This window comes from Anolis carolinensis, chromosome 1 (genome assembly GCF_035594765.1).
Source record: "Anolis carolinensis isolate JA03-04 chromosome 1, rAnoCar3.1.pri, whole genome shotgun sequence".
Taxonomy (NCBI): Eukaryota; Metazoa; Chordata; class Lepidosauria; order Squamata; family Dactyloidae; genus Anolis; species Anolis carolinensis.
In genome coordinates this window covers 90,047,149-90,060,625 of record NC_085841.1, presented here as the reverse complement: position 1 = coordinate 90,060,625, position 13,477 = coordinate 90,047,149, and the positions used below count along the sequence as shown (strand labels likewise).

General features: G+C 39.7%; 1 protein-coding gene across 1 annotated transcript in view; it reads right to left on the bottom strand.

Annotated features, from left to right (window-relative positions):
• kiaa0408 (KIAA0408 ortholog) overlaps nt 1-13,477 on the bottom strand; it is a 30,114-nt gene that overhangs the window by 3,489 nt on the left and 13,148 nt on the right. The window contains exons 4-7 of the mRNA XM_008118969.3: nt 12,056-12,312; nt 7,436-7,744; nt 5,716-5,795; nt 1,069-2,392 (exon numbers count right to left, since the gene is read on the bottom strand). Coding sequence (XP_008117176.1) covers nt 1,069-2,392; nt 5,716-5,795; nt 7,436-7,744; nt 12,056-12,193 — 1,851 coding nt within the window. The 5' untranslated portion in view covers nt 12,194-12,312. The remainder of the gene's footprint in view (nt 1-1,068; nt 2,393-5,715; nt 5,796-7,435; nt 7,745-12,055; nt 12,313-13,477) is intronic.

The window sequence follows — 13,477 nt, the reverse complement described above, 5'->3', positions numbered from 1 at the left end:
TAAAAACGAATTAAATCGGAATAATCTTGGTTATTCCAAATTAATCAAGTACCTAATTAGATTCGGACCTTCCTGAAAGACACAGGTCTAATAGAGTATTGGGCCTGTGGGGACTCACTATCAGGTAGTCCCCATTTGCCATTCCGAACCTTTAGGGCTCCTGGAGCCCAAACCTTTGGATGGTGCCCAACCCTCCCCTCCTCCAGCCCTCAAAACAATCCTTAAAAGTAAAGAAAACTTACCTGGCAGCCATTAAGGTGCTCCATGCATCTTCCTATCATGAAGAAATAATAATAATAAAAAAGCTCCTCCACCCTCTTCTCCTGGCGTGTCATTTCTTCATTGGAGGAGGACACAAGAAGCACCTTAACGGCAGCCGGATAAGTTTTCTTTACTTTTAAGGTTTGTTTTGACAGGCTGCACGACACCCTGATAGTTATCGTGATGGCATATAGACACCTTCCCTGGGAAAGCCTGGGGTTTGGGTAGCTTGTGGGGACAAAAACCCATGATGAAGAAGGTTTTAAAAACCTGCTTCAGTGAGGGTTTTATCTGTCTAGAAGTGCCCTGAGGCAGAGTGGAGTTGATAGGGGCCTAACATGTGTGGCACTATCTCCCTACGAAGAGCACAACCATGAATGCAACCAGAACATCTGGTACTTCGTATACAGGAATGTCACTTACCCTGTTTTCTACTAAACTGAAGAGAAAAATAGAATGTATGATTAATCTCTTCATTAGATCTTTTCTAACCTGATGTGGTAGTTGAGCATTTATTCTGTCATTTATTTTTCTTCTGTTTCTCAGGAAAAAAATAGAAAAGCAATATTTAAATCATATTCAAAATAGCCTGAATAATAGTCCCTCTCGTTTACTTAGATAAAATTATCCTTTCAGAAAAACAGCACAGCTGGATGCTATAATTAAAATTACAAATAATTATGATTCTTTCAAAAATGAATATCAAGAGATTAACTTGCATCTTTTTGGTTGTTCTATGGTCAGAACAAAATTCTGATTTTTCAACAACCAACAGGATGCCAGCCAATGTTCATTTTAAAGTCATACCTCAGGGAATTTCTGCTTCTCTTTGCTGTTTTTGGTGTAAATCCCAATGTGCTTGACTGAGGTCTTCTGCTGCTCCTGCTTTCCTTGGTCACCCTGGAGCATTTCAAAATAATGACTTGCCTTTTCACAACCACCCTCAACAAATTTGGCTTCTGTTGACACCCACTGCTCTTGGTGGAAGTTTGAGTTCCATAAGGAGGCTGATCTTTCATAGTTCTTCAGAAGCTTTTCAACAACCCCATAGTTGGACCGAGAATCAGCTGATCGTGGACGACCAGATAAATTACTTGGCCTCCAAGCATGCTCATGAAGCATATGATGGTAGCCGCTAAGAAGTCCGTTCAGTTGCTTTTGTTGTCCTGTTGTTTTGATATTTTTGCTAGGTGTGCAAGGTTTTTCATCCTTCTTGAAAGATGGTTTGCGATTCAGAACACCCAGTGATTCTTCATTTTGTGTTTTGCTAGGCAGACCATCTTGTTGGAGGCAACAGAGTTTAGGATCTCCTGGTGGTACAGAAAGTGCCTGGTTCTGCTGCAAACACTTTTGAGCTTTATCTGTATGAAACACAGTTCTGTTGAACTCATCAATTTTTGCTTCCAGGGTTTCATTGCGCTGAGTTTTTCCAGTTCCATATCCAGAATCCCCTAGGGTGTCACATATAGGAGTGTAACAGTCCCTGGTACAATGTACATTGTTTTGACATTTTAGAAGGTGTTTTGAGGGCATCATGTTCCCATCAGAACAGCTTTTCTGGACAGGCTGTGAAGAGCCATTCTGAGCACAACCTCCAACTTTGCTTGCATCACAGGACCAGGTGTTATGACAAAAACCTGACATAGGCTTGCATTCAAGGGATGGATCCCCTTTCTCTATGGATCCTGTAGTAGCTACAGAAGGGCCACTAAGCACACTTGGGGACACTGGAGCATCACGCTGCTTGGCAAACGATGGATGATTAAATGCATTTGCATCTGGAGACTCTTTGGTCGGACTGCCACTCCACTGCCCTAAATCTTTGACAAATGCTTCAGAAACTTGGGCCAGAGAGCTTGCTAAATGTCGAGAAGTGCTTCTAGGAGGAACAGGAGGGGCATCTCTTGTTTGCCAGAGTAAAAAGGTGCTTTTCTCAACTCCAGTAAGAGCACTAGATGGAATTTCCTTCAAGCTAGTACCAATCAAATTCTTATTATTATTTTGTTTCTCTATTTCAAATAAAATTGAAGCTGGCTGTGAAACACTCTGATGCACATGGTTCATTTCTTGTGCCGTAATTAGTGTGTTTTCTGTTTCTGCAGATTCTCCCAGGGAAGGGTAGAACTTCTTTCTGGCATACATAAACAAAACAAAACAAAACATTTAAAGAGGTAACTAGTAATGTTATATTGTTTCTCCCAACTCCTCTAATGAGCTGCAACCATAGAGTTTTACAGATGTACCTCAATTAATGATGTGGATGTGTTTCTAGGACAGAAACTGCTATTTACTTTGCTTCTTGGGACACACAGCTACTGTAGGATTGGCTGGAGCAGAATCCCATTCTTTCCCAGCTCAAGTTTTATGGAACTATTTACTTCAAACATACTTCTGCATCTAGACACTGACATTCTGTGCTCCTCCTGCCCTCCTTCACCCTGCTCCTATTGCTAGCTTGGTTTTTAAAAAATCCCAGCTAGGCAGAGGATGAAGAAGAAAAAGTAATGTGTAACTGGCACAAAACTTTGTAAAAAGAAACAACTTTGCCAAAAGTTTTGTTATTTGAGCCATGCATGTACTTGGAAGCCTACATGTTTCCTGCTTTAAATCTGTCTTTTAATTGATTAAAGCTATGACACACTTCTACAAATGCACTTTGCATTGTTTTAAACTTTGTATATTGTATTTTATGACTATTTTATGACTGTTTTAACTGTTTTAATCATTTTAGTTTATTGTATATCAGTGTAACGGCATCAATTGCCACTTGTAAGCCGCCCTGAGTCCCCTCGGGTGAGAAGGGCGGGGTATAAATAATTGAAATAAATAAATAATAAATAAATAAATATGATTTTACAATAATACTCACTGTGAGGTGTAATATCACTTAAGATGGCAATTGCCCTAAAATCTAGTCTTTCCAACACACTAGGAATCTATTGAATACCAGATGAACAGTACAAAACAATGGCGCACACTTTTCTTTAAGGTTCTTGCAAGACCTGCTGGTCCATGAAATGTGTTGGACTACAACTTCCATCAGACACAACTGCAATCTAATGGATCAGATCAGTGGTTCTCAACCTGTGGGTCCCCAGGTGTTTTGGCCTACAACTCCCAGAAACCCCAGCAAGTTTACCAGCTGTTAGGATTTCTGGGAGTTGGAAGCTAAAACATCTGGGGACCCACAGGTTGAGAACCACTGCATTGGGTGAATACTAGGTTGGGAAAGGCTGCTTTAAAGGAACTATATTAGGATCAGATCCCACTAGCATCCCGTGGAAAAACTGCCTACTTTGGCTGATGAATGCTGCCTATTTAATATTTCTTATAAAAATGTTTGTGGGGCGGAAGAGAACATCAATCAGATAAATACATTTGTCAGATTATAGAAATACTGTCCAATTCCTTGTAAAATAGATCTTGTGCCCATAAGTTAGCTATGACTGTCAATGGCATTTAGGCAACATTTGACTTCCCTGGATTAGAGCCAAAGGGATTAAAACTCACTGGGTCTTGTCCCCTTTAGTTACACTTGCAGTCGAAAGCAATGGTCTTCTATTACAAAGTTCATGTTTCTGTCTCTCTCTCTTAGTTAATCCAAAAATGAATAGATGAAGATCTTGGAAAGATTAAGGCGTGGTACTCATGAGCTGAAAGATTTTTTTTTAGTTATCTGGGAGCACCAGCTGACATTTATATCACAACCAGAGCTAATGTGTGACCCGGTTAAATGAACTACAAAGACAGTCTATATTTTCATTTTTTTGACCAGTGAACTATGTAAAATTTAGTCTTGTTCACTGTACTACAGTCAGGGTTAGATGATGAGGTCCAGGACTAGGGCCCCCAGTAATCCAGAGAGCCAGGTTATTAAACTTTACTATTTTCAGCCAGGTTATTAAACCTTACTTTTTTTAAAAAAAATATTTTTACAGAAGAGACCAGATGTGCCTCTTCTGTAAACATCAAGTCTTATCAGCTTTCTTTATTTTCCCAGATTATCTCAAGGCTCCATGTGATTTTTGGACTGCTGCTGTTAAGAATAGAGACTGAGTGACTTAGGGGGTAGCTGGAAAAAGTAAGGGTCCCCTTTGTATTCATTCAAAAAACTTAGGTTGTGCAGTGCACTGGGCAATGTATGCAAAAATATTTTTCCTTCCAGCCACATATTAAGTGAGAAGGGGCAGGAAAAGAGAACAAGTGGTGGGAAAATGTCACAGTATCCTGATAGAAAGTGCAGGGGAAAGTACAGAGATATTAAAAAGACCCACAAAAATGATTTCTTGGTGTCTTGGTTTTTAGCTGATCCTGGAGTTATTTGGGGTGCTGATTCAAAGCACTGCATGTGATACACCACATCAGCTCTAGTTTCTTAGGTAAAGTTATCATAATTTTCTGTGGGTGAATAGATAGAGACTGGTATATGTTCTGTATCTCAAAACTAGAGCTGATAGAGGAAATCAGCAGGTGAAATATACCGAGGAACAGAGATAATATTTGAGGCACCCTATGTGTATTGGCCAGTGTTATCATTTATTCAAATAGTTTTACCTCTTGGAATGGTGACTTACAGTTTACAATAATAATTTAAATATGCCAAAATATATTATCATCATATTGAGTTAGAAACAGATGGAAAGGATCTAGATTTTTTTTTAAAAAAACAAACCTTTGTACAACTGTATTTGGGATGAACCAATGAGGCCCAAAGGCCTTGATGAATACCCACATTTTCATTTGGTGAAGATTGGCACCAACTAGGCCTCCAGGAGCAGGAAATTATATATTTGGGATGCCATGGTTCAGAAGGTCCTCTCCCATGTCTCAACACAGGATGCATCTACACCAGTGTTTGTTAAACTGTGCTCATCCAGATGTTTTGGACTTCAGCTCTCACCATTTCTGACCACGGGCTAGCTGGCTGGGATTTCTGGGAGTTAAGTCCAAAATACTTGGAGAAGCACAATTTGAGAAACATTGATGTACACTGTAGAAGGAATGCATTTTGACACCGATTTAATTGCCATGGCTCAATACTATGGAATCCCGGGAGTTGTAATTTTACAAGTTCTTAGCCTTCCCTGCCAAATAGTGCTGGTGCCTCTCCAAAGTAAAAGTCACATGATTCCATAACAGTGAGCCATGTCAAACTGCTTTAGTTCTACAGGATAGGTGCACTCATAGTGTATTGGCCTCACAGGTAAGACAAGGAGGAGGGCATTGTAGTAAACCTCAGTCGGTAGGTAGGCACATTTGCGCGAAATACTCAGGACATGCTGAAGCAGAGGAGGACATTTTAGCTCCATGGTGCCTCTGTCTGTACAAATTTCAGGTAAATCATATTTACCTGAAGCCACACTCAGCTACCAAATTACAGGAATGAAACACCATGCAAAAGTGAGATCCTTCATTCTGCACACCCCAAAAGTAAAAAATCTGACACTGTTTTACCTTTTGTTGTTGGACTTTTTACGGATTTCTTCTTGGTAGCTGCACAAGTCTTCACTTACTTTGGCAAGTTCTTTAAGAGCCTGTATAAAATGCAAAATGTATAATTTTATTAGAGTAAAGTTCTTACTACATTGTTGAAAAGCTGTGAACACTTGTCTAAGACACAAACTAGATTCCATATCTGAGAGCATTTCACCAGGATACAGGAGATAGTGATCTAATAAAACTTATAATTCCTATATAAGGTAATGTTTTCTTATACAGGTTGAACATCCCTTTTCTGGAAATCTGACATGCTCCAAAATCCAAAATTGTCTATAATGTATGGTTGGGATAATGACACCTTTAGTTTCTGATAGTTCGGTGTACATAAACTTTGTTTCATGTTGTGCATAAAATTACTTTCAGGCTATGTGTACAAGGAGTATATGTAATATAAATGAATGTTATGTTTAGACCGGGGGCCCATTTCCAGCATATCTCATCATGTATATGCAAAGATTCCAAAATTCTCCCAAAAATGTCCAAAATTTAAAACACATTTATTCTCCCAAGCATTTTAGATAAGGGATACTCAACATGTATTGTGAGATACCTTACAAGGAGTTGTAGTTGGAAGACAAGGTACAAATTCATGAAATAATGGATAATAACATTTTAAAAGCAAAGTAGCACCCACAACAATGTGGTTTGCCTTTCTGGAACTGAATCCATGGATACAGATGGCTCCAGCTCTTCCTCATCCCTTTCAGAAAGTCCCTTTCTTTCCTTACAACTAAAATGATATTGGGTGATAAGAGAACTAATACAGGCCTTGGTAAATGTAAGCATATCAAATATAAGGAAGGTACCTGATAATCCATAGTTATGGAGGAGGTTGGTTACCTTAATCATAACTTTCAGGTAATGAAAAACAAGGATGAATGAAAAGAAAGAAAAGAAAGGGAGGGACACAGAAGGCACGTATTGTGCATTAATGAAGCAGGATCCCAATATACTAATAATGGTTTTCAGTCAGTGTTTTGTCTATGCAGGACAATGGTCAAGTGAAAGGTTATGTTATCAAATATATTTACTAAACAGAAGAGTGTGGAGAAGCATGCTTTAAATGAAAAATTATAACACCATCAACATTTAGGCAGGGGAGAGATATTTTGGATACAGAGGAGAAGATGATGCTCACTTCCATGTGTCAGCAATTCACACCAAGTCAGGCTGGCCTGACCATGTTACCTTCCAGCTGCTTTAGTATAGCCTTAAGTATGTAGAATGTACTAAGCCTATAGGTTTCTGTGAGTTTTTCGGGCTGTATGGCCATGTTCCAAGAAGCATTATCTCCTGACATTTCTCCCACATCTATGGTAGGCATCCTCAGAGGTTGTGAGGTACACACAACCTCTGAGGATGCCTGCCATAGATGTGGGCAAAACATCAGGAGAAAATGCTTCTGGAACATGGCCATACAGCCCAAAAAACTCACAGTAACCTATAGGCTTAGTACATTCTACATACTTGAGGCTATACTAAAGCAGCTGGAAGGTAACATGATCAGGCCAGCAACCCAATGATTCCAGCTATGAAAGTCTTCGACAACGTATTAAGTCTATAGTCATTAAGCTGCCAGTAATAATAATTTGTTATCCTTTTGCCAGTTAAACCAAGGTTTCCTCTGTGCACAGGGAAACATCAATTCCACTACTAATAGCCTGAGGGTACTCACAATATTGAGATCCTGAGTGTAATTCTTGGATGGTTTCAAGCCTGGGCAGTCTTTGGATTCTTTGCAACTCTCCAAGACAAGATGATCTTTTGCAAAAACATGGTTTCTCCTCTTGTTTCTTGTGTCTTTGCTTTCTTTTTCTGCCTTGATGGGAAAACTTTCTTTGTCTGGAGAAGAATTATTCTGTCCTGGGGTTTTAGTCCATTCTAAAGAGGGGGAACGAGCTGGTGGTGGTGCCTTGCTATGAATAGCCTTATTCTCAAAGGCATTCATGTTGCTCTCACGTCTTAATTTTACCTCCTGGTAAAGCTGAAAAGGAAACAAAAGCCCTCCTATTAAACTCCAGCATGCTTACAAGGCTGATGAACAAAGGGTGATATTTATTTTCACTTGGAATGTGTGTCATCAGACTGTAAAGATTGGAATCCATGAACAGACTGAAAAATTTAGAGTTTATTTTTAGAAAAAGTTTTCACCCCAGTGGCTAGGGCAACTTTTATCTTTTCAATAGATTCAACCTATATCCAACCGTTCCTTAAATGCTATGGTTGTGTTTTGAACAGAAAGCATATGATGGTGTGGATCTTGCAGTCTAAGACAAGGCCTAAAAAAACCTACTCCTCCCAACTGACAGACAGTTTGAGTTGGTTCAAAAACCAACAATGACTACAGACTGTGCCACCATGGAGGATGATCATTGGTAGGATAGTATTATGCCTACGGCACAACATATATAGAAATTAGGAAAAAGTGATATTCATTTAGAGGCATCATCCCCCATGCTGGTGTGTACTTGTTTGAACAGGAGACTCACCACAGTCTTTATTGTGTAAACTAATAATTAGCTGCTACTCTATGTATCTATGCCGACACAGACAGATTTGCCTTATTATTGTAAATATGAAAGCCTGGATCAATGATTTAGGGAGCATCTTCACTGGAGTTTGACAACATTTGAAATGTCATGACAATACAATGAAATACTGGGGATTGTCGTTTCGTAAGGCACCAGCACTCTTTGTCAGAGAGAGCTAAAGACCTTGTAAAACTGTAAGATACCATAGCATTGAGCCATGATAGCTGTGTCAAGCTGCATTAATTCCACACTGTAGATGAATCCTTACTTGAGTGACGTAGGTCTACTTCACTTGGAAACTGATAATCTATCAGTATGGAATAGTTTGAATATGGGACCAGAGCACGGGAAGACCAGGCTTGAATCCCCACTCAGCCTTGGAAACCTACTGGGTGATCTTGGGAAGCTACACTCACTCAGTGCCCAAAGGCAAGACCCCTCTTAAATGACAGCTTTGCCTTGGGGTTGCATAAGCCAGAACAGTCTTGGACGCATACAACCACAATAACAACAACTCTTGCATCAAAAGTGTTCAAATGATTCAGTTAAAGCTGATGCCAACATTTTATAAAATATGCCTCCTAATTAGAAGACGAGCATTTTGGAGTTTTAAAATGGCAAAGAATAAGTGGAATCTACTGTACATGCAAACATTTTAATCTGTACTAACATTCTGGATGGATGTGCAAAACAAACAATGTATTAAAAAAAACACAATGCCCTGATTAGTTTCTGTGGATTAGTTGGTCCCAGATGCCATTGACTTATAACCTTGTTATGAAGTAAATAAGCTGGATTTTTGTGGAGGCTGGCAGAGGACAGATGAGAGATGAGTGGTATAAATACAATTTGTGTCGGTCCTCTGGCATGTTGTTTATTGTAATCCTTTTCAACTGAATGTCATCAATAAATATAGAAAGGCTATGTCAAAATAATTTGTCCTGTCCTTGTGCCACATGCTTATAGATGTAAGACTGGCCCTTACATTGGGGCAGAATGTTTGACATGTTCTGGATGTGGAACTACAACCTCCAACCTTCCTCACCATTCTATACAGTGTAGGGTTGCTGACAGTTGTAGTTCAACAAAACTTGAGGGCCATGAGATTCTTGCCCCTGCTTTATGTGTCAGTAAACCAGATTATTTGCCATTTTTGTTTGAAAGCCATAAAGGTACAAGTGCACTGTGTACATTTTGTAAGCAGAGCCTACACTGCTATCCTCTAACATGTGGGACTGCTCAAGGCCAAGGACACCACATATTTTGCCAAGAGCCTTTACCAACCATTTTCTGACATCAATATTACATTAACATTGACAAAAGCACCATCGCCTAACAGTCATGTCCTAAGCTCTTGTGAAACCGCTGGGCAAGGTCATCCGGGGTTTTAGATTTGGGTGTCATCTCTACACAGATTACACACAACTCTACTATTCTTTTCCACCTAATTCCAGGGAAGCTGCCCTGATCCTAAACCAGTGTCTGGCAGCTGTGATGGATTGGATGAGGGCCAACAAGCTGAGACCTAATTCAGACAAGACAGAGGTCCTCCTGATCAGTCGCGAGTCAGATCGGGGTATAGGGTGGAAACCTGTGCTCGATGGGATTACACTCTCCCCGAGGACACAGGTCCACAGTCTGGGAGTCCTTCTGGATTCATCGCTAACACTTGAAACTCAGGTGTCGGCAGTGGCCGGGAGGACCTTCACACAGTTAAAGCTGCAACAATATCTTGAAAGCCTGACTTGGCCACGGTGGTCCATGCCTTAGTTACACCCAGAATAGACTACTGTAATGCACTCTTTATGGGTCTGAAGACAACTTGGAAACTGCAGTTTGTGCAAAGATTGGTAGTCAAATTACTACCTGGGGCCGGCTTTAGGGACCATACCACATACCACACCCCTCCTAAAGCAGCCCCACTGGTTTCCAACAAGTTTCTGGGCCTAATTCAAAGTGCAGGTGATTACCAATAAAGCCCTATACACTTTGGGTCTAACCTATCTCCTTCTATGAGCCGGCACAGGCATTGAGATCTGCCGGGGAGGCCCTTCTCACGGTCCCACCACCATCTCAAATATGGTTGGTGGGGATGAGAGAGAGGGCCTTCTTGATGGTGGCTCCCCAGCTGTGGAATACCCTACCTAAAGAAATTAGAGCGGCCCCCATCCTACAAGCCTTTCGATCAAGTTTAAAAACTTGGCTCTTTTGAAAGCCCTTTGGGCCTATGTAATCTGGCCAGCCCTATAACCCATTGACTATGCCACGTCACACCTTATTGTACAGATAGACAGCTTATTTGCAGGTTCTTCTGCATTTTAGGAAATTTTTATAATTATTATTACACAAGAAAAGGTGCCTTACAAACACTTCACTGACATACACTGTCCATAGCAGTGCACAATATCATTGCTACTAGAGTGGCAGAATGGTGAATATTAAATACAAGAAGATGCAAAAATAATTGTTTTTAGGTGTTTCAGACTATCTCAGAAAGCAGGGATTATCAGTCATCTGATCTACATGAATCAACAGATATACATAGAATGATAGTTTGCAATCTAACAATGGAAGAAGCAGCCTATCTTTCAAAGCATGAACAGTAACTTCTCAGGAACGTGTTAAGGTTAAGATTAATCTGGTAAGATAAATAATCCTCCACTGTATTTTTTTTTTGCAAAAAAACTTGGGCACTGTTAGTAAAATGTCCAATAGTGGGACTGGAAAAATCCCTGTCTAAGCAAGTGGAAAGTTATTTCTAATTAGAATAGATGATACAAAGCTAGATGGATCAATTAATTAACACTGTACAAAGCAAACCTGCTTCAAAATCTGGGCTTGGTCATAACAGAGGGTAGCTATAGAAGGAGCAAAATGAGAGCTTCACCCCTAAATATAAATTTCCCCTCTCGCTGCCCCAATGTTCATTCAGCTCCCAAATTTCTAGCATTGCAGAGAATGAGACAATGAAAGAAAATCAGACCTAGAACTCTTACATTCACTGTGTTCGCATTTACTTTAAATGCCTAACATTTGGTGCCTCAAATGTTAGACCTGTTTTTGGGTATTTTTGATGTGCTGATTTCAAACATGGCACCAGTTTCTTCCTATCGGTTCTAGTTTTGGAAGTAAAGAACATATGCCATGTACTACTCTTCATCTGCTCACCCATAGAAAATCATGGTAACCATTTATCTAGGAAACAGACCTAAAAAAAGACACCCAGAATGTTTTTAGTTGGGTTGGGTAATTTAAATTACTGACATTTTAGAAACTGGGGAAATTCCATCTGATGAGGTAGAATTCTTATTTTTATCGCCTTATAACTACACTGCTGGGTGACTTTTTCTAACAACAATATGACTCTATCAGAAGCTCTATGAGATATTTAACTTTCTTTAATATGTTTTATAATGCCCTGGTAGTCTAAATAATGTACCCGCCAACATTTCACAGATAAAAATGTATAAGCAACTTCAGGGTGTGTAAGAGAGCACAAGCTAGGAAAGGCTGCAGCAGTTTAGCTTTGCCTGGACCTACGTGGATCTGGAAGATTCCACGCGGTGCTCACTTTGGTGCTGAGTGCAAGCTGCTTCTGCACCTTGAACTCGGTTTGTAGCAACTGAAGTTAGATGCGGACAAAGGGGACAAGTGGGGGGAGAGAAACCATTTTAAAGGCACTTGGAAAACCAAGACAATGGTATTCATCAGGACTGTCTTTGCTAAATCAGGACAATTGGAAGGTATGAAATAATCCAGAATACCTCTTCTATTTTCTTCTGCATGACCTTCCACTGGCATTCCCACTCTTTCCTCTCATTGTCAAAACGCTCCAGTAATTCCATCTTTTCTTTATTCCAGTCCCTCTCGGTTGTGCTCTCCAGATGGGTTTGTAGGGCCATTGTTGCAGTGGTTCAACTGAGAAAATAATTCCTTGGAAAGTTCCTTGGAATGGGAATGTGTTTACACCTGGAGAAATGGTACTCGGCACAGGAGCCAACCTTTTTTGTGGGGAGGGGGGCTGTGATGGAAACAACAACAGGACAGAAGAAAAGCAGAGAGGGCAATGCAATGTTAATTACACTAAAGATTGGTTGCAGATCGCAGTAGTAGTTGTATAGCATCCCCTGCAATCTCACTGTATACATTTATTTCATTGCACTTTTAGACCATGTAATTGAAAACATGCAATGTTTTAAAATTAATGTTTGATGCAGCGCTCATAATGTGTGTTCACAAGATTAATTTTAAAATGTAGTGTTACTTCCAGGGGGGAAAATGTTGAAAATGATACACTGAAGATGCTGATATTTTATATTATTACAGACTGCTTTGGAAAGATATGCTACATACTTTCAAAGACTGGACCTGCATAATGTGATCTGTGCAATTTAATTAATGAAGCACTGGATATTGTCAATAATTTATATCTAGCTGCAAGGATGCTTATTGTACAAAAGGGAAAGTGATAAAAGATCATCTGTAGAGGAATGACACAAAAAATCTCTGGAATGTGATAATGAATAAATTAATTACTAACATTAAGACATGGTTCGGCAATAAAGCAACAATTTATTTTAAAAATGCTAGAAAAAGCATACATTAACCACAAAAATATGCATCTACATCTTATGAATGCTAGGAAGTATATTATAAATGAGAATACATGCACAATTGATATACTTGCATACATTGTATTTGCTTTTTTTAACACTGTAATTGAAATACTAAAATGTAAGTGGACAACCAATGTACTATGCTGGCATTATTTTACTAAATACTGAGAAAGAACAGACATATAAAGAACTAACATACGTATCACAAAAAGGTAGAGTATATTCATGCAAATAAGATAAACGTGTTCGCGTTTAAGGATGTCTTTGGGATCATGTTCATGTAAAGTAGTCCAAGGCTGCTACAGATTGCTGAGCCATCTCTGTCCTTCCTGAACTGGCTGATGGGGAAACTCAAGCCCTGACACCTTTGCAAGGCCTAAGGCTCTGCTCACGTCCTGCTTGCTCCATTTGTTGACAAGGCAACCCCAGTGAATCTAAAGATAGCAGGCTGGCTAATGAAAGTGATTTTACCCTGACGCAACCATTCTGTCCATCCCCTTTTTCCAATAAGCAAATATAGATACACACACAAGCTACTCCACAGCAGTAGTGGGCTGAATTCAGTTTCAG